The sequence below is a fragment of the Gekko japonicus genome, unplaced genomic scaffold, assembly GCF_001447785.1.
Source record: "Gekko japonicus isolate JY-2015 unplaced genomic scaffold, Gekko_japonicus_V1.1 scaffold138, whole genome shotgun sequence".
Taxonomy (NCBI): domain Eukaryota; kingdom Metazoa; phylum Chordata; class Lepidosauria; order Squamata; family Gekkonidae; genus Gekko; species Gekko japonicus.
In genome coordinates this window covers 921,168-947,607 of record NW_015163096.1, presented here as the reverse complement: position 1 = coordinate 947,607, position 26,440 = coordinate 921,168, and the positions used below count along the sequence as shown (strand labels likewise).

Here is a 26,440-nt window from a genome sequence, read left to right as displayed (position 1 = left end):
TTTTTAAAAAGTTTTTCTCTGGCTCATCAGATTTTAGACTAACCCTGTAAAATCACTTAAATAGCAGAAGTGAATAGTGTCTTCTGCATCAAAATAGACTGTTATGTTTTAACAATGTTTTAAAATGCCTGACTTGGGCATTTAAAAGCTTTTTTGGAGTACCATAAGCATGGCTCATCCTGAGGAATAAAGTTTTCCTGCTGCAGTGCCCCCCTCCCAACCCTGAGTTCAGGGCACTCTCAAGAACTGAGTTGGGCATGAGAAGGAGAATCATCAAAAAATACCTTTCTCTCCACCAGCAAAAGTGCCACAGGATCAAAATGAAGATTTCTGTCATAAGTAGTTTGGAGCCAGGTATGGAAGGGAAAGGAGAATGGGGCTGCGATCACACACACTAAATAATCCACTTTCAATCCACTTTCAAATTGGATTTTGCCAGTTCACACAGTAAAATCCAGTTGTAAAGTACACTGAAAGTGTATTGAAAGTGGATTATTGTGTGTGTGTGACCACAGCCTGGGTATATTTTATTGGGTTTATGGGAACCCTTTCCATGCAGTAAGCACATTAGCATGATATGGTCACTCCCTTCACTCTTCTCTCAGTTTGTATGGGCTAAGTTTTGTAAGATTTAACTTGTAATTTGTTTCTTGGGGTGAGATCTTTTGGTGGTCTTGGTATTATAGATACCACACTCTATGAAGAATGTGTGTGAGTGAACTGTTGTGACAACATTTCCAAACATAGGTCCCCAAAAGTCAGAACTCTACTGTAAGAACGTAAATACAAGTGATCTGTTTTCACTTTCTGTTTGTTTGCAGTGATGCTGAGCAACCACATGTACCTACTGCCAAAGTTAAAAATTCTTCCTGTCTATAGCATGTCTTCCTCATTAGAGTTACTGTAGGAGTCCAAATTCGTTGCCACTGATTTAGCATTAAATTGGTGTTTTATTGGCTTGTAACTGGGGTCATCAGGCATTGCTTTTTTGACTGTTGTACAAAAGCTATGGTAATAGACCTCCTCCCACAGGTCTTGTGATTGGGAGACGTATACAAATTATTCTTCCAGATTTTTAGAATGCAGAGCCAGAAGTGTAGATAAAAGGAATGCAGAGGGTTAGAGTTCCTGGCTTCAGTTTCTTTGGGGCTCAGCTTTTATGGGAATAGACATAAAGAGAATACAAAGTTTGGAAGTGTAGATGTATTGTCCATAAAGACCAGAGAATGTATCAGAGAGTGAACACTGTTAGCCAAATTGCCTTGAATCGTTATTTAATATGGAGAGTTATGAGCTTAAATCAGGCAATAGGCAAATACGGGGGCCAGCATCTATTTATACAGGGGTTGCGTTTCCTCCAGACCCACCAGATAGACGCTGAGGCTGTAGGTATAAATTGATTTTGTTTACTAAATATATTTCAAGCATACAATAACACAGGCATACACACACTTATACAGCTTCTAGGAAATATAGATAGAGGACAATAGCACATTCACTTTAGCTGGATGTTTCGTTTAATACTTTACCTGTCCTGGGCAAGATGAAGTGAGCCTCAGGAAGAATGAGGGGTTGGGGGCAGTGTTCCCTCTAAGCTGAGTTAGTGTGAGCTAGTTCACAGTTTTTTAGCCTCCGGCTCACACATTTTTGTCTTAGCTCAGGAAGGATGGCTCCAAAGCAAACTGATTTATGCAGCAGCCAAATCGCTCGCTCACAACTTTAATGCCCGTAGCTCACAAAGTAGATTTTTTGCTCTCAAGACTCCACAGCTTAGAGGGAACATTGGTTGGGGGTCGTGTCTTGAACCAGCAGAGACACGAAGAGACGTTTGGCTGCACACACCAAGAGTCAGGAGTTTAGGGTGAGGGTAAGAGGAGGTCAAGGGAGAGAGGAAGGGGAAGAGGAAGAGCAAGGGTGCAAGCAAGCAAGAGAGAGAGAGAGAGAGAGGAAGCTGGTGCTGGCTGCTGTCTTTTATTAGGAGTTGAGGGGTGGGCCAAGCTTAGCCACCTCTCTTGGCACACCTCCTGGTAGTCCGTCCCCAAAAATATGCTGACTGGTGCTGGGGTCCAAGGTCCTCAGGAGTGGGCAATGTTGAATCTAATGGGAAACTAGTTTTGAACAATGGCACCTGATGGGATTATGTCTTGTGCTGGCCAGAGGCATTGTTCTTTTGTTGTCTTCTGGCTGCAGTTTCAACTAGGTGATGTATTAGGTGAGGAAAAACATGTTGCCTACGTGTAGTGAGGGAGACTCTTCACTGGCCAGAGGCATTGTTCTCTTGTTGTCTTCTGGCTGCAGTTTCGACTAGGTGATGTATTAGGTGAGGAAAAACATGTTGCCTACGTGTACTGAGGGAGACTCTTCATGGAGCTTCGGTCCCCTGTCTTCTGGCCTGGCCTGGCAGTTGCCTGGCTGCTCAATGCTGTATATGGCTAGTGAGCTGGTTCACCTTTACTGCAAGTAAAGGGGTGGGTGACATACAGGATCCATGGGCACAGCATTTCACAGGAAGGCTTCCTTCTTCTGAGTGTGTGTCTGTAGCTGGCATCTTTTGGAGTCACCTTATAGTTCAGTCCCTTTTGCACACAACTAGCACAGGTCAGGTTTTTCATAACTTATGAGTTCATAAAAGCACAATAGGGGCCTCGTAGGGCAACAACACCCCTCAGAAGGAAGGCACCTAGGCTGTGTACATTATGACATTCCCACAAAAGTGAGAAAGTTACCATTCTGTATTTGTACCTAGCTAATAGCTGTTACTGTATGCCGCATGCATACAGTTGTTTTTCCCTTCTGGCAGTCCAGTTAACTCTTAATTTTCAGTTATGCCATGCTTTTTCAGTCATGCCACATTTAACATATTGCATGAATGTGGTGTGGATGTTTTCACTGTCACTGATTTTAATGAAGAGGGTTTTTTATATTTTTGGAGGGGGTGTCTCTGTTGGGTTCCAAAGTGCATTTTGTTGTGGACACTGACTCCAGCTTTAGCATTTTTTTTCTCTCTCTCTCTTACACACACACACACACACACACACACACAAATGTGGTGGCACTGCATAGCAGTCAATAGCAGCTATGTTATGTAGTCAAAATCAGCTTGAAAATTTCAAAGACTGTATTTATTCTTAATTTGGGGGGGGTGCTTCTGTGTCCCCCCCCTTCTATGTGATTTAGTCTACAGACTGGCAAAGAAATGTAATTTAAGAACATCCCTACCCATTTCACTGATATATATTTATATTGTCCTTCATTTTTTAAAAAAACAGAGTCCAGTAATCTAAACTGCTAGATTCTTCTGCTTTAAAAATATGTTTTGTTCTATCCAAGAAGCAAGTTAATTGCAGAACTGAAGACACAGCAGTCTTTGCTGGAAGTTTTTATGAGAGTACAGCTCTTATTTCTGTTCATTGCTGGTTTTCTTTTTAAACATAGTACTAGGCTAATAATAGAGTAGTTGCAATCCCTCAGGCCACCACCCAGCAGATTTAATCGCCTGTGCATCAAGATCCTGAAGCCTTATATATAAAAGTTTAGTTCAAGAGATTCAGTTATACACAGAATAGATTAATGGGAATGGTAGAGTTTCCAGAGAATTGTAGTCTCTTTCTGTTGTAGAAGTAATTGAATTTATTGTATTATAGAATAAACTAAAATACAGCTTGAGACCTGAAATCTTAGAAATCATAGTTAGCATAGTTTTGAACTGGAAGCCTGAAAGATAAAAAGAGAGTTGCAGCCTAATTTTGTTCTCCCGGTTTATTTTGTTTTGGGATATGTAAAAGAATAGAGGGAGTAACAACTCAGTATGAACTCCTATCAGTTTTGACACAGATCTTTCTATTTAGGATTAGTTGTATTTACATTTAAAGGTTAATGTTGCAGAAATTCTTCAGAGTTAGAGTGTAGTATAAAATATAAAAATGGCCAAGATGAATGTGTAAATTTATTCTTCTACTGACACAAAAATAATCTAAAAATGTTAGTTATGCAGTCCTTATGTTGGTTCTAGGCTGAAAGCAACAAATAACAGCATCTGAACTGCTAAGAGAGACTTTTCCTAGTCTTGATCAGTTTATAGTTATTGTGATAATCGAAATGAATGCAGCAACCACTGGATATAAGTGGCTGTGTATATTGATGATAGTAAGGGATAATATATTGCTGTTCTGGTGATTTCTGAAGTTTCAAGTTTACAGTCAATAGCAGCTTTTTCACCTTGGTTGTAAGGTCATTTCAGTGTAGGGCTGCCAAGTGGGGGCGGGGAAACTCCCGCTTTGGAGGCCCGATTTCCACCGCCACGGAATCGGACCCCGGGGAGAACTCTGCCCCCCGAAGCGCAGCGTGGCTGCATCACCGGAGGTGACACAGCCACGTTGCTCACATTGGGGCCATGGCCCAGATCGTCGGAAGGAAAACTCTATGGTTTTCCCTCTGACGATCTGGGCCACGCCGTCAACGTGAGCGACGTAGCACGTCACTTCCTGTGATGTGCTGGCAGTGCACACCGCCGAGGAGCTCCTGGAGCCCAGCACGGCTCCCCCGCTGCAAAGGTAAGAAGACTTGGCAACCCTATTTCAGTGGACCAGTTTCCTTAAACTCTATCCACAGTAGACATTGCTCAACAACAGTGCATGGCAGATTACTTGTGCATATATTACAAGGTCAAGATCAACAGGTGGTATTTAATTGTGTTTTGGATTTTGGCAGGATGAGCTGGATGAACTCCGGGCTGAAATGGAAGAGATGCGGGACAGCTACCTTGAAGAAGATGTTTATCAGCTTCAGGAACTTCGGCGAGAGCTGGATCGTGCAAACAAGAACTGTCGCATTTTGCAGTATCGTCTCAGGAAAGCAGAACAGAAAAGCTTGAAAGTTGCACAAACGGGTCAAGTGGATGGGGAGCTAATTAGAAGCTTAGAGCAAGATTTAAAGGTGGGTGAAGCATTTATGGGTAACAGCCACCAATCTGCAGTGGAAGCCTGTGCATGATCATAGAATTCCACAAGTGGGGGGTTGGGGGACCAGACTACAGAGATCAATCCACTGGAGAAAATAGTAATTTTGGAGTGTGGACTCTATGGCATCACATACCGGCTGAGTTCTGTCCCCTCCCCAAACACCACCCCTCCTCATGCTTCATCCCCAAATCTCCAGGAATTTCCCTACTTGAAGTTGGCAGCCTACTTTTGCCCTTGCCACCACTTCATCTTTCTTTTCCTGTAGCCTCTACCCTCACTGCCTCACCCCGCTGCTTGCTTGCAATACTGCTGTCACTGTGCCTACCTGGTTTGCTCGACAACAGCACTTCTGTCACCCTTCTTGCCACCTCCTCCCTTCCCCACCACTTTTACGGTTATTAAATTGTGTATTGGCAGCTTCTCCTCCTTGCTGCACGGCAGCAGTGCCTCCCCACCATTCTGCTGTTGCCTCCTGTTCATGGGGTTGCTGCGTCATCGTCAAAATGGAAGGTTAGGTCTTGTGATCTAGCATTGAAAGGTCTCATACCTTTCCCCCTTGAAAGTTAAAGTTTGGGTGATTTTTTAAAAAGTCCGCTCACCTTTTTGTTTCATTTTTCTGGATTTTTCCTGCAAACATTGGGGTTCCCTAGGCTGTTGTTCAGAGTAAGACAAGAAAATATGCTGTAGCCAAGAGGAAGGATCCAATGTGTGTGTTCTCTCAAATTTGCTTATGCAAGTAACTAATATAATCCTATGAACTTTGCAAATATGTATAAATATTTGTGGAGAAAAGAGTGCCTGTGACAGAAGTCTGGCACAGTCAGATTCCAAGGCTAACAGGAGCTTTTGCTGGTCATAGAAAGCAGCACTACTGTCAGCTGAAAATGCAGCAGAGTTTTTTCTAAAGAACTAGTCTTTTTTACCCCATAGTTAGTTCAGGGCTTATAAAGACCTTAGACCAACCCATTTTGAAATGCAGGTGGAGGGAATCACATTTTATGTGAAGATCAGTTTCACCTAAAAAGCTACATGCCGGTGGAAAGTTAGTATGTGAGGAAGATGTGTAGGCTTTCCCTCATACGCTAGCTTTTTACCAGCAGGGTTTTTTTTTCATGAAGTGGAACATTTCACCATCTGCATTCTGACATGGTACATTCTCAGGAGGATTCTGACAGGAGCCTTTCTGGTCCTTTGAATTAGGTCTTTGTGCTTTCTTTAAGGAAGCAAGAATATGCTTTAAAACATATTGCAATCATGGTCCCCAGTGTCTAAACAGTATAATTGTGCAACATTGTGTTCCCAGATGGCTGTGCTAGGACCCACAGACACTCCCATGGGCATGGGATACCATAGGCAAGGAAGTGTGTTTTTCAGGCCCAGGTCTCTCATGGGGGCCTCCATTAGTACAAGCCATCTGTGCCTTGAGATGCCCCAGCAGGGGCATCCTGGTTTCACCAAAAAGTGGGTGAGTTTTCTGTCACTTTTGTGTCCGACACACAGGAAAACTACAGATCCCAGTTAATTGGGACTAGGTTATACTTCCCTTGCCTCATGTAAGGGTTCCTTCCTAAGGGCAAGGTTCAAATACTTGGAAGGCTTCTTCCTCATGTGTCTTTCCAGCCTAGATTCCTTCCTCGTTTCTTTGGGTCGGTTTTAGTAGGTTCTGGGAGCTATCACTATTTCCTCACCTTTAAGGCAGCAGGATTTTCTTGACAGCTCTAGGGTCCTTGCCTTCTTGCCATTTGTTCTGTCCCACGGTCATCCTAGTTCTCAGAAGGCCGATGCCTCCGTCGCCCGGCCCTCTACAGAATCCACCCCCCAAACCTCCAGGTATTTCCCTCCTTAGAGCTGGCAACCCTACATTCCCCTCAGTGCCTGTTGGTAGGCAACTAAGCTTGGTCCTGTCACCTACTTTGGCCTTTGGGAGAAAACACATTGGGGCCAGTCCTGATAGGGTTGCCAACTCCAGATGGGAAATTCCTGGAGACTTGAGGGATGGAGCCTGAAGAGGGTGAGGTTTGAGGAGGGGTGGGACCTCAGACAGGTACACTGCCATAGACTCCACCCTCCAAACCAGTCAGTCCCACATAGGGAACCATTGTTGCCAATCTCCAGGTGAGGGCTGGAGAGCACTCAGAATTACAACTGCTCTGCAGAAGGGAGGGCAGAAGTCAGCTGAAGTCAAAGGGGCAGATAATGGTAGGTTGGTGGCTAGCTGGGAAGGAGATGGGGTTGCCAACTACATGCTGACAAATTCCTGGGGATTTGAGGGGTGGAGCCTGGAGAGGGTGGGGTTTGCAGAGGGGTGGGACCTCAGACAGGTAGAATGCCATAGACTCCACCCTCCAAACCAGCCATTTTGTCCTGGGTAACAATTGTTGCCAATCTCCAGGTGAGGGCTACAGATTACTCACAATTACAACTGCTCTTCAGGTAGCAGAGATCAGTTCCTCTGGAGAAAACAGTGGACTCTGTCATTATACCCTGCTGAGGTCACCACAGCAAATTGACACTGTTTGCCCAAAGCCAGAGCACTGCCCCAGAGCCTCTTTCTAGATCTCATTGTATTGCTTTCACAACGGGCTTTACTGCTAGTTTAAACATAAAGAGGTAAGGCTTCTTCTGAGCTATGGTCAGATTTAGAGAGCTGGAGTAATTTCTTATTTAATCTTTCAAACAATGAGGCTGAGATAACTGGTGCACAGCTTTATTCTGTTTTATAAATTTGGCAAAATGTCCCTAATATTTTTGTGATTTTTATTAAATTTTGCTGGAGCTCTAAAACGTAGTAATTAAAAGGCAGTCTGTTGTGTATTTCTGTTGTTGGCCTGTTTATATAGTTTTAGTGTCTAAGAATAATGCTTTAAAGATGTCTTGATTTGATGCATGATACAGCAAGTAATAGGGAGTTGTACAACTTTGTTGTTTTCATCTGCGCAGTTGATCCACAAGAATATTTTTGTCACCTGTTTACCTAGTGTTCTATCACAAGAAACCCAATCCCAAATAAGCTATGACTTATTTGGCATGCCAGAAAACCAAGTACCCCCTGAAGCATGAGTTCTTTCTTAGTCTCTTAATAACAGACTCTCAAAATATGCAGTATAAAATAAGAGTATGTGATAGGGCAACATAAGTTAGTAAAGCAAAACACCCATAAAAAGCAATTTTTATGGTAATTTCTAAGGTAACAATAAGCCACAAAAGTAACACTTTAAGATAAGTGTTCTTGTTATTAAAACATAGAGATACTTTTAGTACCAGAAGGCACAGAACAAAGCGTCAAGAGTGTTTGTTTAGGACTGACGATGCCCGGTGAAGTTCCCTGGGTTACCCTGTGCAAGTCACACTCTTTTAGTCGCACTCTTTCTGTGTAACCAGCCTCATGGGAGTTTTATGAGAATAAAATGGAGGAGGAGAAAACTGTATGCTGTCTCATATTCCATGGAGAAGGATCAGGATAGAGATAGATTGATGATAGATTTGGACCAATTGAGACAGGATGCTGGACTAGATGGACCATTGGTTTGATCCAGCAGGGCTCTTCTTGTGTTCTTATGTTCTTAATTCCTAATATGATAAACTCTCTTTAGTATCTTAGCTAAATGTTTTATGAAAGATATGATGGTAAATCACTTTGAAAGAATGAACACACTTAGTCAGGGAATGATTGCGTGCAGGAAAGCACTGTATAATCCAGTGCCAAAACCAGCTCATGCTTATAAGAGAGAAGTTATAACCCCCCTGCCCTGCCCTGCCCTTGGCCATCCAGTGTTAGCCATAAAACTTCTCTTAGGTTTTAGATCCAGTTCTCAGAACTGTCTGAGCTGCTGTCCCTCCTTTTTACAGCCAGTTCCTGACCCTAGGGCACAGATAAACTGAAAATCAGATAAACTGGTTCGGGATAGTCAGAAACTCACTGTAATTGAAAGATGCTATTTCCTTTCAGAATTATTTCAGAGATGCGAAGCTGTGAAATTACCATGTTAGGCATGCTATGATGAAAGTTGATATTCATCTTCTGTCTTCAGTGCAGCCTGACATTGGGACTGCGCCTGCGCGGGCTAGCCATGGACAGACTTTCTTCCAGCTAAAAAGCTCTCTGAGGGGTGCCCCTCCCCCTCCAGAGCTAACGTGAATGGCTTTTCCTGCCCATATCATCATGTGGTCCAGAGGCAGGGCACTCCCTTTCCTTCAGTTCCTTTTTTTTGTCATTGCATGGAGAGGAGCTTCCCTGGTCTGTTTTTGATTGTGTATTCACCAGACCTGGTGCTCTTTTTTCTGGCCTTTTGAGGGTCTTTCCCTCTTAGATCTTTTTTCTGACGGAGTTTTTCTTTGGCAAGGGATTGTTTGTCCAGGGTGAGGTGACTGTCATCAGCCTACCCTTGGGTTTCCCCGCTGCTGTTGCTAGTGGTACCCAACATGGTATCCAAGGTGCTTTTCAAAAAAATGTACAAAATGCATGACCAAAGTGATCCACAGTGATGAGCACGAACTCTGTTTTATGTGCATGGGAGAATCACATAATGTGGTCACTTGCAAAATTTGTAGGGCTTTACATCTAAGGTGTATTCGGACAGAGCATCCTGTTTGAAGGCCACACTATGGGGAAAGGCTCTGTTGGCCTCAGGCCCATCTAAGTTGGTTTCAGGATTAGAACCTCTGAAACTGCCCTCTTTGAGCTGGTCAACCTCATTGGGTCCAGCACCTGAGTCCTGTTCTGGACCACTATCTGTGTGATTTGTTCAAACAGCTCTGACATCTAAGTAGGCTTCTCACCTTCCTAAGAGAGCCAATTCAGTTACCCCTGCCTTGGAACCGAGACATTCTCTGTCGCTATCTTCATCTATCCCAGCCCGTCCCTTGTCGGAACTACCGGCCAAGAGGCAGAAGAAACAAAGCATAAGGAGAAGGCTGGCTCTGCTCCCAAACATCATAGATGCCTGTTGCCCTCCCCGCTCTGAGGAGCAAGATGCTATTTTGGTGCCTCCGCGCACCCCATTACCTCATTCTGATCCCCCAGCCTGTTGGGATCTGAAGAGGAACACTCCGGTCTCCTAGCAGGGCAGTGAGTATGATCTGAACTGACCATGCCCTCATTGTGACAACAAACTGATCCTCTTCAGTGGATCAGCAGTGGCCTGCACATCGCCCTCAGTGATCCCAGATTCCACCTCCCCCCGTACCATTTTGTGGTCATGATTTTGGTGATCCTGGGTAGTTGGAAGTCTGCTCTCCTTTTGTACGACCTGATATGGCTCATGAGGACGTAGGGACGGTGGCATCCCATTATACCTCAAAGAGTGCATTGGAACCATCTCTGGATGAAAGGGTTGGTGACTCAATGCATATTTTTGTGAATGAGGATCTAGGACTTCATAGTGAGCAAACGCTTAGGATGGTGAAGGCACTTGACATTGACATCTCCATGGCTGCTAATAGGCCAAAGGCATTTCCTGTTTTGGAGGGCCTCGCTGACTTGACCAATTTGTCAGAAACCAGTGTCTAATCCAGCTACCTCTCATAGAGTAGAGAACCTAGATAAGATCAAGCAGGATTCATGTGAGTTTCTGACAATATTTATTTATTTATTAGACTTTTACTCCGCCCTCCCGCCTAGGCGGCTCAGGGCGGCTTACAATAGTTTAAAAACCAGTATAACAATTAATACGATATCAAGTCTAAAACAATACAAACAATAAATTATCCAAGTACAGCTTATTAAAAATTAAAATTAAGACGTGCTGGCCATCTATTATAAAGTGCTAGAACAGTCAGTGCGGTCTGAGCTATTAAAACGCTTGCCAGAACAGCTCGGTCTTTACTTCTTTTACGGAATTGTTGACGATCCTGCAAAGCTTGAATTTCATTTGGGAGCTGATTCCATAGTACTGGTGCAGCTAGGGAAAACGCCCTAGTTCTTGTTGATGTTAACGTAACATCCCTAGGGCCGGGGGGACCAAGCAATTTTGCGACTCGGATCTCAGTGCCCTTGGGGGAACGTACGGGAAAAGGCGGTCCCTCAGGTAGACAGGCCCCAGACCATTTGGGGCTTTAAAGGTCATCACCAGCACCTTGAAGCGTATCCGGAACGCTATTGGCAGCCAGTGCAGCAACCTCAGTACAGGTTGGATGTGCTCCCTCACGGGGAGACCCATCAGACACCTGGCTGCGGCATTCTGTCTGTCTCTCTGTGGAGGATGTACTGTTAGCATTCATTTGGCTCATAAATGAGTTTTTCCATAGGGATGGGAAACAAGTTCCTGATCCTGTTATCAGGGCATGGATATCCTAATAAAGGCCATGAGGTGATGAGATGTGCTAGTGAATCAGCAGTCCGTATTCTTGAAAAATGTGTCTCTAATTTAGAGGAGAAAAAAACCCAACCTTCTGTTCCGTAACTGGTGTGGTTAGAATGTCAACTAGGATTTGTTGGATGGATGGAATCTCCATTCTGCCATGGAAGCTTGCTGGGTGAACTTGGGCCAGTCAGATGCTCTCAGCCTAGCCTACCTCACGGGATTCTGTGAGGAAGAAATGGAGGAGAGGAGAATGATGTAGGCTGCTTTGGGTCTCCATTTCAGGTTGCCAGTCTCCAGGTGGCACATGGTGATCTTCTACTATTGATCTCCAGACAACCAAAATAATTTTCTCTGGAAAAATGTCTGCTTTGGAGGGTGGGGTCTGTGGCATTATACCCTGCTGAGGTTCCTCCCCTCCCCAAACCTTGCCATCTCCAGGCTCCACCTCCAAAATCTCCAGGTATTTCCCAACCCAGAGCTGGCACCCTATCCCCACTGGGGAGAAATCTGGGATATAAATAAAGTAAACAAATAAATTTTTAAAAACAGGTGGACAGAAAAGCCGATCTGTTATTACTATAGATTCGTGTTAACAGCAAGCAAAATGATTTGTTTTGTTATATTTTGTTTGGATCATGGTCATGTGGAGGGCCCAGATGGAATCTCTCTTTGGAGGCCCATGGTGGCTCTTGGCAGCCCTGTAAGCAGCGAGAGGAATATTTTTCAGATGTTTAAGTGTTTTACATTGAAATATATCTAAATTAAAAATATATTATGACTGAATTGAAGATCAATGAACACTGAGGATTTTTTCTGGCATTTAAATATAAGTGTATATTTTCGTTAAGAATCTAGGTGAATAAATCAATTTGCTTGCACAATTTTGGAAACATTTTTCATTATCTGTGTTTATGGGTGATTTCCCCCCCTTTGTGCACATGCTGGGGTTCTCTTCAACATTTATCTTGCAGTGTTATAAAGAGACTGTTGTTATCTGGTCTCAGCTACGGAGATGACCTGTTCCTGGTCTTTTGTTTATCTAATAGATAGAGGATGTTTTATAAATGGACATGATGGTTGACAGTTACTCCCTTAGGGTGGGGATGAGATGGGAATCAGAAAGTACAGTAAAGACAACTATTTTCCAGCTAATTTTTTAAGTATAGAGGATCCACTATTCTCATAGGCATCTTGGATCTGACTCTAATAGTTGCAATCTACTTTTGATAATTACAATTTTAATTACAGTAATTTGACATATTCCAAAAGCCCCTTGTTTGTTTTCATATTTCATATTAACGCTGCCTGCCTGCCTGCTTGTTCTTCCTTGTATACTACTCTCATGTAAATCTGCACTTTACCCCCCCCCCGTGTACTCCACGGAAGAGAGGTGAGGAGAAGGAGGCTGAGAGGGGTTGGAGTACTTGGCAGAGAGATTGTGGAGCTGTCAGAAAGGAGCCAAAGCTTTGGATTCATGCTGATGTGCATGGGTGAAAGACAAAAAAAGGGGGGGAAAAGAATGCTGCAACAATCTGAATGATGCACCATGGGGCGAGCATGCAGTGAAGCCAGTTCAGGATGGGATGTCAAAACTTAAAATGCTGCAAATAGAGGCAGAGCCAGATCGCACCAAGCCTCCAGTGTGACTGCAGCCGAGGTTGTATTTCATGGAGGAGTATGACTTTCTCACCTTCTCTATCCCACTGCGGTCCAGAATTCCCCTGGAAATGCTGTTTCTGGGGGACAGGGAATGCCCCAGGAACAGTATTCGGAGGGTGGAATCGGTGAAAAACCCTTCCCTTCCCTTGGTCCTCCATGAGAGCCAGCTCATTAAGCCCAAATAGATATCTCAGTTGTATAGTTTAGCTCAGGGGTGTCAAACATAAGGCCTGGAGGCCGGAACCAGCCCGTCCATGGCTTGTATGTGGCCTGTGAGCAACTAGTGCAAGGGAGGGAACAGAAGACTGCTTGGGGAGAGGAGTGGGTGGAGCCACTCCGATTGTGGTTTCAGCATGGTAGAACAACCTCATCTGCAGCAGTCAAGCAGCATGGGAGCATCTGCCCAGTGCTGCAACACTGGCTCTCCGGTCCGCCCATATGGGTTTTCCTTTGCACCCCCCTCCCATCCCATGGGGCCTTGCAGTGGGGATACAACAACTCGGAGCTTACCAGCTGCTGTCCTTTATAGAGTTTATATCTCCAGTGTACCTGGCATTATGTTTTATGGCACACATGGCCCAGCCCGACAAAGGGACATTACTGTCAGATCTGGTCCTCGTCACAAATGAGTTCGACACTTCTGGCTTGGCTTCTCATCCATGCTTTCAAATTTTAGATGTGGCCCTGGTAGTTACAAATTAATTTTGATAATACTCACCAAACCACATTTTCCAGTATACTCCTGTGTATCCACTGTGATCTTCAGACAGCCTTTTCCTTGTGGTGCCCTCTTTTGGACTGCCCATCTGGCAATAATGAGCTCATGGTCTTTTTCTGTGGTAGGTTGCCACTGGAAGACTTAACAGAATTCATGCAGGAGGCACTTATACTTTCTGTATTCATAAAGGTGTGTAAAATGGTTCTATTTCAGAGGGTACTTAGTGGAGGTTAAACTTCTGTCCGATCTGGCTGTGTGTGTTGTTATCTTGTGTATTGCTTTTTATCTTGTTGACAAGTTGCTGTATTAAGTGTTTGCAGTTTGTTGTTGCTTTGTTTTATGCTTTGAGTATGCAATAAAGTATATATTTAAATACAGGTACAATATTGCTAAAAGTCAAAGTCAAATAGCTTTAATGGCATAGCAGTAAGATACATAGATGTAAAATAACATGGCATATTGCTAAAAATAGTCTATTCTAGAAACCCTGCTAGCTAAAATGTGTTTCTCCTACACATTTCACAAAAAGCATTGCAAATGCATGGAATCTGCTTCTCTTTCCCCAGTAAAGCTGCTAGATTTTTACAGCTGCCTAGTGGGTTTTTTGGTGTAATTTTTGTTTGTCCCAGGAACTTTGAGCCAGCAAAGAGAACAAGACAGAGAGCAGCGGTGAAGTTCAAGTGGCTTTGGAAAGGGTAGCCCTGTTCAAAGAGACAAAGCACAGGGAGGATTAGGAATGGAGTAGCAGCTGCAGAATGATTTGACATGAATGTTATAAGACAGTTTAGGAAGAAATGAATGAGATTGTGTAATCAGGAAGAAAGGAGGATTTATTTTCTGTGCAACAGCCATATTGAGCAGCTGACAAATCTGTCTCTTTTGGGGGGCTGTATGAAAGCATAAGGGTCAGCAGGAGAGAAACAGTAAGGCATCACTTTCTGTGGTTAGGGATTATGACCAAGCTTGTTCTATGCAGGCCTTATGTATAACAAGTTTATAAATGGAAGACCATGAATGTGCAAAAAGCAAACTAAATTTCTGCACTCACTCCCATCAACCGAACATGCACACTGAAGCACTTCCCCATGTGGAACTTACTTCAGCTTTCCCCGGTGATGCCAACCACCTGGTGATGATGTTGAATACCCTTGAGGAAGCACAGAGCATGACGGAAATGCCTCTCTGCATTCCTCTCTGCCCACATCAAATAATCCCTTCTATGCTTACATGAGGTTTTCCTTTTGGAGCATTTTATGATGTCAAACTCAGAACATCTTAGTAGTGCTGTGGACGGAAGAAGCCAGAGGACAAGCCAACTTACCAATCAGTTGAATAAAGTTGGAAGTAACCAATTTCAAACATGCTACCACCACTTGATGATTTTGGGAGTTCTTATTCTAAGCAAATGCAAGAGCACAGTATTCTGTGCTGTGTGACCTTTATCTTTGGCTCATAAATACTAAATGTTTTCAGTTTGTATCTACACTACAGTAATGTGATCTGTGTATTTGAATCACTTTTCCATGAGGTGGGGAAGAAATAGGAGGAAGAGTGTCTAAGTAACAACAGATAGTTTACTGAGATTTTTTAAAATATTATGAAGGCTCCCAGATTGTGCATTCCTTGTAGCAGGCACACAAAGAAGGTTTTCACTGCCAGTTATAGGGCTTCCTGTATCATTGGCATAAAAATACGACAAAAGCAAGGGAAGACAGCACTCTCAATGTTTTTAAATAATGCCTTTGTTTACTAAAGAAAGATGTTACTTTATAACTTTTGAAGAAGTTTGAAAATATCAAAACAAGCATTGACTTTTTATATTGTATGCATGGTGATTTAAGGGGTACCAAAGGCAAGTTCCTACCATTGGGAGATTACCACTTAACTTCAAGGGAGAGGACAGAGATGGAAACAGAAAAGAATGTGCATTAATTTCCATTCTACTTACTTAGGTTTCGCTGTTTTGCTGGGGAGGAGTTGTGTCAAAGGCTTTACAGAAAAAGTAGCTTTTTAGGAGGGACTTAAAAGAAGGGAGTCATGTGTATCTTGGGGAGGGAGCAACAGAAAGAAGGAAATCTGAGGAAGAGTTTACTTCTGTGGAAACACTGAATGGATAATTTATTTAGAAAATGTGTATTCTGCCTCTCCAGGCCTGGTTGAGGCGGCTCTCAGCTGAATGAATCAACCAAAACAATAAAACCAACCAACCAAGACAATTGAAAAATTCATAACAACAGCAATAACATAAAAGGAACAATAAAAACAAGTCAATAACACAAGTCAAGCCAATTCAATAAATATATTAAAAATAATCCAAGCCAGTACAAATAAGTCATGGCATAAAAACTAATAGAGTAGTCTAAAATGAATTAATAAAACTCTTGTTGAGCTAGGAGCAAACCATAAAACAGGTTAAAAAAAAGAAAGGTAGGATGACCTGAGAATAAAGTCATGGAGCGGGGGGGGGGGGGGTAAAGCAGGAGAGAGGGATCAACTCTGTGAAAGGTGGCTGAGAGGTCAGGAACGTGAGGACAGAGTAGAAGACTTTGGATTTGGCAGTAAGGCAACTGCTTTTGGGTAATGCAGTTTCTATGGTGTCAAGAAGGTAGAAGCTAAATTGTATGCAGCATGCTATTTTTATCAAGCTCTCTTTCCAAGGAGCTCACAATTTCTCACAATGGCCCTGTGATAACAATAAAAGGTTAGGCAGATTTATTATCCATTGACCCTCTTTTATTATTAGGCGGATCTTCAAATGAGCAACAGAGTTAAAAAAAATCTACAAAGGTTTGTGATTGACTATTAAAAAGTAGTAGAAGAACAGCAGTAGAGGACGAACATAAGAACACAAGAAAAACCATGGTGGATGAGACCACTGACCCATCCAGTCCAACACTCTGTGTCACACAGTGCCCAAAATCCAGGTGCCCTCAGGAGGTCCACCAGCGGAGCCAGAACTCCAGAAGTCCTCCCACTGTTACTCCCTAAGTACCAAGAATACAAAGCATCCCTGCCCCAGACATAGTGTTCCATCTGTACCTTGTGGCTAATAGCTATTGATGGACCTCTGCTCCATATGTTTATCCAATCCCTTCTTGAAGTTCTCTATACTTGTAGCCGCTGCCACTTCCTGTGGCAGTGAATTCCATGTGTTAATTACTCTTTGGGTGAAGAAATACTTCCTTTTATCAGTTCTAAGCCTACTGCTCATTAATTTCACTGAGTTCTCATGAGTTCTTGTATTGTGAGAAAGGGAGAAAAGTACTTCTTTCTCTACTTTCTCTGTTCCATGCATTATTTTGTAAACCTCTATCATGTCACCCCTCAATTGTTGTTTCTCCAACTAAAAAGCCCTAACCTTTTAAACATTTCTTCATAGAGAAGGTATTCATCCCCATAATCATTTTAGTTGCCCTTTTCTACACCTGTTCCAGTGCTATAAAATCCTTTTTGAGGTATGGTGATTAGAACCTTTGAGTTAAAAACCTTATAGTTAAATGAGGCCGCAACATAGATTTATACAGGGGCATTATGATACTTGCTGATTTGTTTTCAGTAGTCTTCCTAATAATCCCCAGCATAGCATTTGCCATTTTTATTGCAATTGTACACTGAGTTGACATCTCCATTGAATTATCTACCACAACTCCAAGATCTGGTCATTTACCACCAGTTCTTACTCAATTAATGTATATTTATAGTTAGACTTTTTGGCTCCAATGTGCATTACTTTGCACTTGCCCACGTTGATCCTCATTTGCCACACTGACGCCCACTTGCCCAGTCTCAGCAGATACCGCTGGAGCAATCAATGCTCCCTCTAAGCTGTAGTCTTGTGAGCAAAAATTCTACTTTGTGTGCTACTGGCATTAAAGTTGTGAGTGAGCGATTTGGCTACTGCATAAATTAGTTTGCTCTGGAGCCATCCTTCCTGAGCTAGGACAAAAATGTGTGATCTGGAGGCTAAAAAACTGTAAGCTAGCTCACACTAACTCGTCTTAGAGGTAACACTGCACTCAATCCATTTATAAAGGCTTGACCATGTTTTTTCAAAGTTATCTTCACCCTTGCCTTGTAAGAGCAGAGTCAATTTGTCCATCTCAGCTGTTTCGAAAAGTTTATAGATTATTTCTTTGAAGGTGTTTTTTCTTTTCTCCAGTATTTAGTATAGAGAATTCTAGCAGTAGTTACAGCATGTATAATCATATAGACATCTGATTTTTTAAAGCTTTATGGTATTATATTCAATGAAACAATTCTGGTACAAAGTGTATATCTGTTTCTAGTATTTTTTGTAACATCGCATGTATCCAAATCCAATATTTTTTGCTTTTATCGCATGTCCACCATATATGGAAAAAAGATCCAACATTCTGTTTACATTTCCAACAATCATTTGACATATTAGGATAGAATTTCGCTAATTTGTCTGGCGTCATATAGCATCTATAAAACATTTTATATATATTTTCCTTATATGAAATTGCTTTGGTATTTTATATTTGTTTTCCATATTTTAGACCATTGATCTAATTCAATATTATGTCCTAAGTTTTGTGCCGAATCCTCCCTGTTTCTCATTGCCCTGAACAACTTAGTTACCTGATTAATTATTGAAGCTGTTAAAATAATCTTGCAGTTTTTTCATAAGTTTGTCTTGTTGAAAATACTTAGGCTGTGGTCACACACACTAAATAATCCACTTTCAATCCATTTTCAATGCACTTTTGAATTGGATTTTGCCAATTCACACAGTAAAAATCCAGTTGGAAAGTGCATTGAAAGAGGATTCTTTAGTGTGTGTGACCGCAGCCTTAAATAGGCAAATGTGTCTTAATTGCTTATTAAGTAATAATATTGAATAATCTTCTTGAACTGCACAAGTAATGCTGAAATAAATTAGTGTAGATCTATCCTAGCACTTCATAGACAAGGACTGCTTCACACATTATAATATTCTGTGTAAGAAGAAATAAAAAACCTGCATATAGACCACTGTACTTGAAACCACTCTTCCTCTGGAAAATCATAAACACCACAGGAATTGTGTGCAGGGATTCCAGGTTCTTTCCCTTGCATGTCCAGTTACGACTGGGAAAGACCTGTACCTGAGGCATTATAGAGCTGCTGCGATTCAAAGTGGACAGTGCTGGACTGGATGGACTATAGTTCTAATGCGATGTCATTTATTTATTTATTCATTTCATTTGCACCTCACTGTTCTCTCCAATGGGGATCCAAAAAGACTTACATCATTCTCCTCTCCTCCATTTTATCCTCTCAACAATCCTGTGAGGTAGTTTAGGCTGAGAGAGTGTGAGTGGCCCAGGATCACCTAGTAACTTTCCGTGGCACAAGTGGAGATTCAAACCCCGGGTCTCCCAGATCCCAGTCCAAAACTCTTAACCACTACACAAGGTAATTCCATAATTCTTCCTAAGTGGTAGTTATCAAAGGTGGCAATGCAAGAAATCTCTTAGGAGGCACCAAGACGTAATGTTGCCAACCTCCAGGTGGGGCCTGGAGATCTCCTGGAAATGCAGCTGACTTCCAGCCAATAAAGATCAGTTCCCCTAGAGAAAATGGCTGCTTTGGTGATTAGACTTCATGACATTGTGTCCCACTGAAGTCCTTCCCCTTCCCAAGCCCTCCCCAGGCTCCATCCCCAAATCTCCAAGTATTTCCCAACCCAGAGTTGGGATTTTTGACTGAGTCCAATGCCTGTATCAACCTTTTAATTTTGCTTACTCTTATATATTCTTATATAGAAGTGTTTTCATAATGGTTTGCAACAATATTAAAAACAACAAATGATGTAGCCCAACAATTTGCAGCCCCCTCCCCCAACATAACAAGAAGCCCAGCTCATCTAACCTCATGTTGCAAAAGCTCAGTGGAAGAGCCAAGTCTTGAACTGCTGCTGGAAGGAACTAAAAGAAGGAGGACAGTGAGCATTATGGAAAAATAAATTCCGTAATATGTGTACTGGCAGTGGAAGTCATCCATATGTGGAAACTATTCATTAGATTGGCTTCGGTGGGTCAAAGTGATACCTTTGTTGTTGTTGTTCCAAATTGGAAAGACTAAGCTTCAAAAGGATCCATCAGCCATCTGTGAAATGGAGATCTTATGCGGATTGTTTATTAACAACTAGGAAAAGGCAGATATATATTTTTTTTTACGAAGAATTTCTTCCAAACAGATCTGTGAGTACAGAACAAGAGGTCAGCTCTGCTTGGTATACCTATTGCTTGAACCAAATGACCCCTCCTCTCAAGGATTTCCAAAATTAATTCCTATAGTTAAACCCCCATGAAATACTTTTGTGTACTGAAAGCTGAGTCCTTTTTTTTAGTGTTTGGAGACTGGTGAATACAATCTTTTCAGTATTGTTTTGTGATGCATGTAGGACAGAGAAGACAAAGGATTCAGTATAAGAATCATTCAAGAACCTGAATGGTGCACAAAGATTTTTAACTGAAGACGAAAAGAGTGAAATAAACAAAGCGAACCACTCTGGCATCTGCTTTGGATATAGCTTTGAAATGTTTTTAGCTCAATATTTGTGTTAAATGAGATCTATTTTCACAGTGAGAGGCTATTAGGAAACGAGGAATGATTTCCTTTCTTTCCAATTCCTATACTAATGGAGCACTCAAGCATCTGGAAAAGTTTTTCATGTGGAAAGCATTTTGATTTTAAGGTCAAAGGGCTGTGGGAACAGTTACACCCCCAGTTATTTTAAAAATGCATTTATCAATTTCTGGGTTTTTTTCCACCCTCATTCTGTGTTTTTTACACCTGTCCTCAAAAGGCCACTAGGCAGCAGAATATTATTTCCCTCTTCTGCTAGTTCTTGACTGAAAAACAATGCCTCAACACAGCGCCATGAAAGCGTATACCAGCTATTATCCACTGTTTTGTTACTGGATGGATAATGCAGCAGAGAAGAAAAAAATGCCAGATTGACCCCTTTGGAAACAAATGTGTGACATTCTTAAGCACTTTTTATATTTCAGTCACCCACACTATATATTTAAATGTCATTTCTACATAGAACTGAATAAATATCAAAGTTCTCAATGTTTGATTAAACAGCACTCTTGGATTTTTCAGGACATAAGTAAATGTGAAGTTTTAACACCTGTAGGTAAGATCCACTATGTTTGACTGGAAAACCAATTTATGCTGTCTAATTGTCAGAATGGTTGTCAGGAATTGCTTTGTAATATCCTGCCCAGGACCAGTGTGCATGTATGTCCAAAGGGAAGTACTTTTAGGATCAAAGTCTGTCACTTGCCTTCAAGATTAGCAAACCTTGATGCAAATATAGCACTTCCCAAATCACCCCCTTGTGTCTGTTTGGACTCTTTGCAGGCAGCCATCTAGCCAGGCTAGACACCTGGTAGGCACTGCACAGTTACTGGAGTCCATCCATTTGCTTCTCCTGCAGTATGACCAACAGCTGCAGTGACCATTGTGCATCTCACTGCTCCATTGGTGGGTTGCTAACTCTCTTGCAATCTCATTCATAGACTGTTGCCCTTCTCATTTGCATGCACTGGGTGGAACAGTTCTGCCTGGTGACTCTGGTCTATCAGTGCAGCTTATAAAGACATAAGACCTTTGCTAGATCAAGTGAGTTGGCAAACACCATTCTGATGACTTGGTTTTTATATGCCAATGTTGTTCAGTAATTGTGTTGATCATGTCACAGCTGTGTCTTTGTTTCATTGGGTTTTGGAGGTTGGGGATTAGCCCCTCCACACACACACTTCTGATTCAGCCTTACTGCCTTCAGAATGGAACTCACTCTGGGAGAGACCTGAGAGTGTTGTCCAATGCTTATGTTGGTGTGCTTGCCATAGGGGTAGGGTCTTCAGGTTACATGCTGGCATCTAACAGGTCATGAAGCCGGTGTGATGAAGGGGTGGGAGTTAGGTTTCCAATTTCCAGTTGGGGCCTGGACTTCTCTCAGAATTATAACTGATGTCCAGATGACAGAGATCAGTTCCCCTGGAGAAAAATGGTACCTTCAGAGGGTGGGGCTCTGTAGCATCACGTCCCTGCTGAGTTCCCTCCCCTCACCAAACTCTCCCTTAGGCTTTGTCCCAAAATGTCCAGGAATTTCCCAATTCAGATGTGGGGCACAAGAGTTTATTATTTCATTTATACCCCACTTTCCTCCTTAATAGGGACCCAAAGCGGCTTACAATATTCTCCCCTTTTTCATTTTATCCTCACAGTGACCCTGTAGAAGAGGCTACATGTTGCCTGGCTCGTGACTGGCCCAAGGTCACTCAGCAAGCTTCTGTGACACGGTGGGGATTCACGCCTGAGTCTCCCAGATCCTAGTCCAACACTCTAACCACTACCCCATGCTGGCTCTAGAGCTACTGAGATGAGTAAGAGCAGAGAGTGGCAGTGGACCCCACAGAGTGCAGAAGAGGACAATGGATGTGGCAGTGCTCACTGAAGTGAGGTGTGTGGAGCTGTTAAGAAAAAGCCTTGGCTTCTTGCTTTTCCGCAACTGACCTAAAAGCAAAAACATGTCCAGACTTCACAGAAAGAATTAGAAGAGGCTACATGTTGCCTGGCTGTGTAATGTGTCACCTGGATTCTAATGCAGAAATATAAACAAAACTAGACATTTTTAATAGTACTGTGGTGCCCTTGAACTGTTAAAAGTTTAGTCTTAAGTACTGCAAACCTTCCTCTCCCCCACATTATCTTCTGAGAGAATTCCCCTTGTGTATATCTCCCAAATTCCTCTGCAGCCCACACATAGGAAGTATGCTTAGGTGTGTCCTTGCTGATGACAGACAGAACATCTGAGGGGTGAGCTGAAGCAGTATGTGGGGTAGGCCTATAGGAGATTTCAGGAAGTATCACTATGTGAAGCTAAATTCACTCTTCCTGTGCAAAAGAAACTACCCAGAATTGAAAGGGTCATATGGTGCCTTAAAATAATATCAACTCCTCTTTTCCTTCCCACTTAAATTGTGCTGTAGTTTTCATATTGCAAATGTTTTGGATGGGAACTAAATCCTCATTATTTGGGCTATGAAGACATTGAGACAAACATGATCTCATTGGTGCATACTGTAATGTACTGACATCCTCATCTGAGGAATGTGAGGTGTGGACGGATTATCTAATATGATGATTTTTATGTTCCTAGACGTTATTAGCTGCTGCCAGATCCTAACAGTGGACACTTTTGTTGCAGCAACTAATATTTAGTGCTAGGAGTTATATAGTCAAATGGTGCCTTAAATAATATCAACTCCTCTTTTCCTTCCTACTTAAATTGTGCTGTAGTTTTCATACTGCAAATGTTTTGGATGGGAACTAAATCCTCATTATTTGGGCTATGAAGACACTGAGACAAACATGATCTCATTGGTGCATACTGTAATGTACTGACATCCTCAACTGAGGAATGTGAGGTGTGGATGGATTATCTAATATGATGATTTTTATGTTCCTAGACGTTATTAACTGCTGCCAGATCCTAACAGTGGACACTTCTGTTGCACAGTGTTGCACAGAAGAGAGAATGAGTCTGTATTGAAAGGGAAGACCGAGGTGAAAAAGGGAACAGAACTAGAGAATGCCTTTAAACAGCAAAGTAACAAAAAGGTCCATAAATATTTTTAAGAACAGCTGGGAAACATTCATTTATTTACTTCATACCCTGCCCTTTCCCCCACTGGGGACCCAAAGTGCCTTACATTGTTCTCCCCTCTTCCATTTTATCATCATAACAACCTTGTAAGGTTATGATTAAAGAGTACAGATGAACATATGTCAAATATGTCGGAGGCTGTTGCCCTACCCCAATATACAAGGAAGCGATGGAAGTGAGTGTGTAGGGTGGGAGTATGCAGCTGCTTAGTGTGTCAGTTGTCAGTAGTATAGTGTATGTAGCTTTACGTACTGACTTGTGAGTTTCAGTTTGCAATTTAAACAGAGCTTTAAAAAGCATAAAATACTTTAAAAGCCATGTACTAAAATCACAATTTACAACTGCCAATAGGTAGAAAAAAAACTAAGGGCCCTTTTAATTGACATCACATCACTTATTCTTTCTCCCATTTAGAACTATTTTTTAAGATGCCATGAAACATTCTTTCAGTTCTCTGTATCCTCTGGTAATGTACTAGAACCAGCACATATGCAGGCCACAATCCAGCACAAAGTTAGATACCTGTAAACCCATTTAAATCAATGTGTTTATTTATGCACACCTAGCTTTCTGTTGGATTTTACATGGATATTATGCTGTGAGAGAGATGCATTGCACACACTTTTTCCTGTACGGATATGCTATCTGTGTTTGATGAACATTGTAGAATGTAGCCCAGAGTATAGGTGAAACAAATGACTTTAAAAGAACTATTGTTGCTTGTCTGGATTAAGTACGTGACTATATCTAAAAAATAAGTCCAAATCTCTTAAAATATTTAGAACGATAAGAATACAAGTTCATGGTGACTTAATAGCCAACTGTCTGTTTCACTATTTTGGTAATGGCAGCTGTGTCATCAGATGTATGTGGTTTTAAAGCAATTTAATGCATTTTCTTAATCTTAGTATTGTCAAGAAAGAGCCTGATTTGCAGTTACATACTAGTTTGCACAGACCTGTAGTCTTACAAAGTGGCATATTTCCAGAATGCTCTGGGGATTCTGGGAATCTCAACAACTCTTTCAAGTCTTTACTGAGAGCCCCGAGGGCTGTAGACAGGTTTCATCCCTGGTGCCCTCTCCTTTTTACATCAAAGAACATCAGGTATACCTGTGATCTTACAGATCTTAAACAGTTTGGGAGACAGTGTGAGCGATGGTGGCAAGAAGCTCAAAGCAAGTCTATCAAGACACAGAATAGGGCCCCTTTGCAGGCCTACAGAATGGTGTTAACTGCTTTGAAAAAAGTTTTGGACAAAGATGTCTTGGCTCATTATAGTCTCAGGCCCCAGTCACACTGGGGGGAAAGGTGCGGATGAAGTGCGGCTTTTTTGAGCCACATCAAAAGAGAAGCGTGGCGGTGGGATCAGACAGATCCCCTGAGCCGCCGCGCAGTTGCTCCCCGGCATGATTAGATGCCGGGGGGAAGCCACAGATCGGTGAGCAAGGCGAGCCCACTGCACATGCGCGCACATGCGCAGTTCTACAGGGCCTCCGTATGCTGCAGGGAGACGGGCGCATTGGTGATCAGACGCTGGCCTGTGCTGCGCATCAACAGGTAGGTAGTACTCTTTTGGTGCTACCTTTTTGCAGCGGGTTTTCGGCTGGAAGGGACGGATCAGGGATGGGTGCGTGCCGCTTCCCAGATGTTGCAGTATGATCGCGCCTGCTTGATGCATCCCCGATCCGTCCCTCCCACTGGGCAAATCCTCCCGTGTGACTGGGGCCTCAGGTTTGCATCTTTTGGTAAAGTAATAGAGTAGGTGGTGGCCGAGTAACCCCATGCTCCCCTGGCTGAGACATACTCCCTTCACCTTAGGCTTCATGCTGGGTATAGAGATACAGCCTTAGTTGTACTGGTGGATGATCTCCAGCTTCAGATGCATCCCTTCCGATGGACTCTATGGCATTATATCCCTTTGGTGGACTCTGTGGCATTATATCCCGCCCCTCCCCAAACCCCGTGCTCCTCAGGCTCCACTCTCAAACTATCCAGTTATTTATTATTTTTTAAGTATGAGCATAAGCATAATGGGTGCCCCAGAAGAAAAAAACCTTCCCCACAGAACGAAAAATCCTGGCTACAGATTACAGACTGTTTTGATTAGCTGTAATGGTTTTCACTGGTTTTAGTGGTTTTCTGTTTTTGTTTCTAACAATCTTCAGTTGCCTAAGAGAAGTGCGATAAAAACATTAAATAAGTATTCTTTGCAGTAGAATTAGGCCCACAGGAAGCTTTGCTAAAATTGCCATTGAACAGAACAAACACAAATCAAACTTCCAATGGCTGTCTTGACAGAATTTGAGAGTTAACTGTTTCAGACCTTTAATCTTGGTAAAGTTTGGAATAGTATGGCTTATATTGTGCTTTATAAAGTTACTGGAAAGAACCCATAAAAAGACTCCTGCTGCACAGAATCCATTCCAATGGGTCTTGCTGAATGCTGACTTGAAAAGGTCCTTGTTCAGGGCATACTGATTACTTTTATAGACACTTACGTTGATTTATATCCGTTGGAACCTATGCTGTGCTCATGGAATGGAACTTTCCCACCTTCACATTCCCACTGAAGCCTACTGTGCTCCCTGAAATCCAACTCTGTGGAGAGGAAGGTTACATTCTCGGGAGCAGCACTGGGGACCTGTAGTGGGACAGGAAAAATCAGTGGAATATTGAAACAGAAGTGCTGCTTTGCAGTCAGCGTTCCCTCTAAGTTATGCACGTGAGTAGCCACTCATTAACACAGGAAGCCCCGCTCAGCAACAGCCTGGAGCCGCACAAGATCTTGCACTGCCCATTGCCCATTTTAAGATTACAGCAGTTATGTTCTGCTCAAGATATGAGCTGCTCCGCTCAGTAGGGAAAAAAAAAAATTAGAGGTAACATTGGATCCAACCCTATAGATTTGTTTGCAAAGTATTAACAACAGCTTAATTTTTCTCTGGAATCAATATGTCAAATGCCTTTGTGTTCTGATGTAGCATGACTAACTCTGGAGATCTTCAAGTGCATGGCTTTTGAGGTATGTCCTTTGTGCAGGCTACCATGAAATGGTATCTGGTGCTTTTATCGGAAAGCGTATTGGGTTCTCTCCATCTAAAGCATCAACG

At 42.4% G+C, this 26,440-nt stretch overlaps 1 protein-coding gene across 1 annotated transcript in view; it reads left to right on the top strand.

The window, feature by feature from the left end:
* The window catches only part of MTCL1 (microtubule crosslinking factor 1), a 124,070-nt gene that overhangs the window by 6,786 nt on the left and 90,844 nt on the right, over positions 1-26,440 (top strand). Inside the window, exons 2-3 of the mRNA XM_015406597.1 lie at positions 4,711-4,935; positions 6,265-6,426. Of these exons, the coding sequence (XP_015262083.1) occupies positions 4,738-4,935; positions 6,265-6,426 (360 nt within the window). The 5' untranslated portion in view covers positions 4,711-4,737. The remainder of the gene's footprint in view (positions 1-4,710; positions 4,936-6,264; positions 6,427-26,440) is intronic.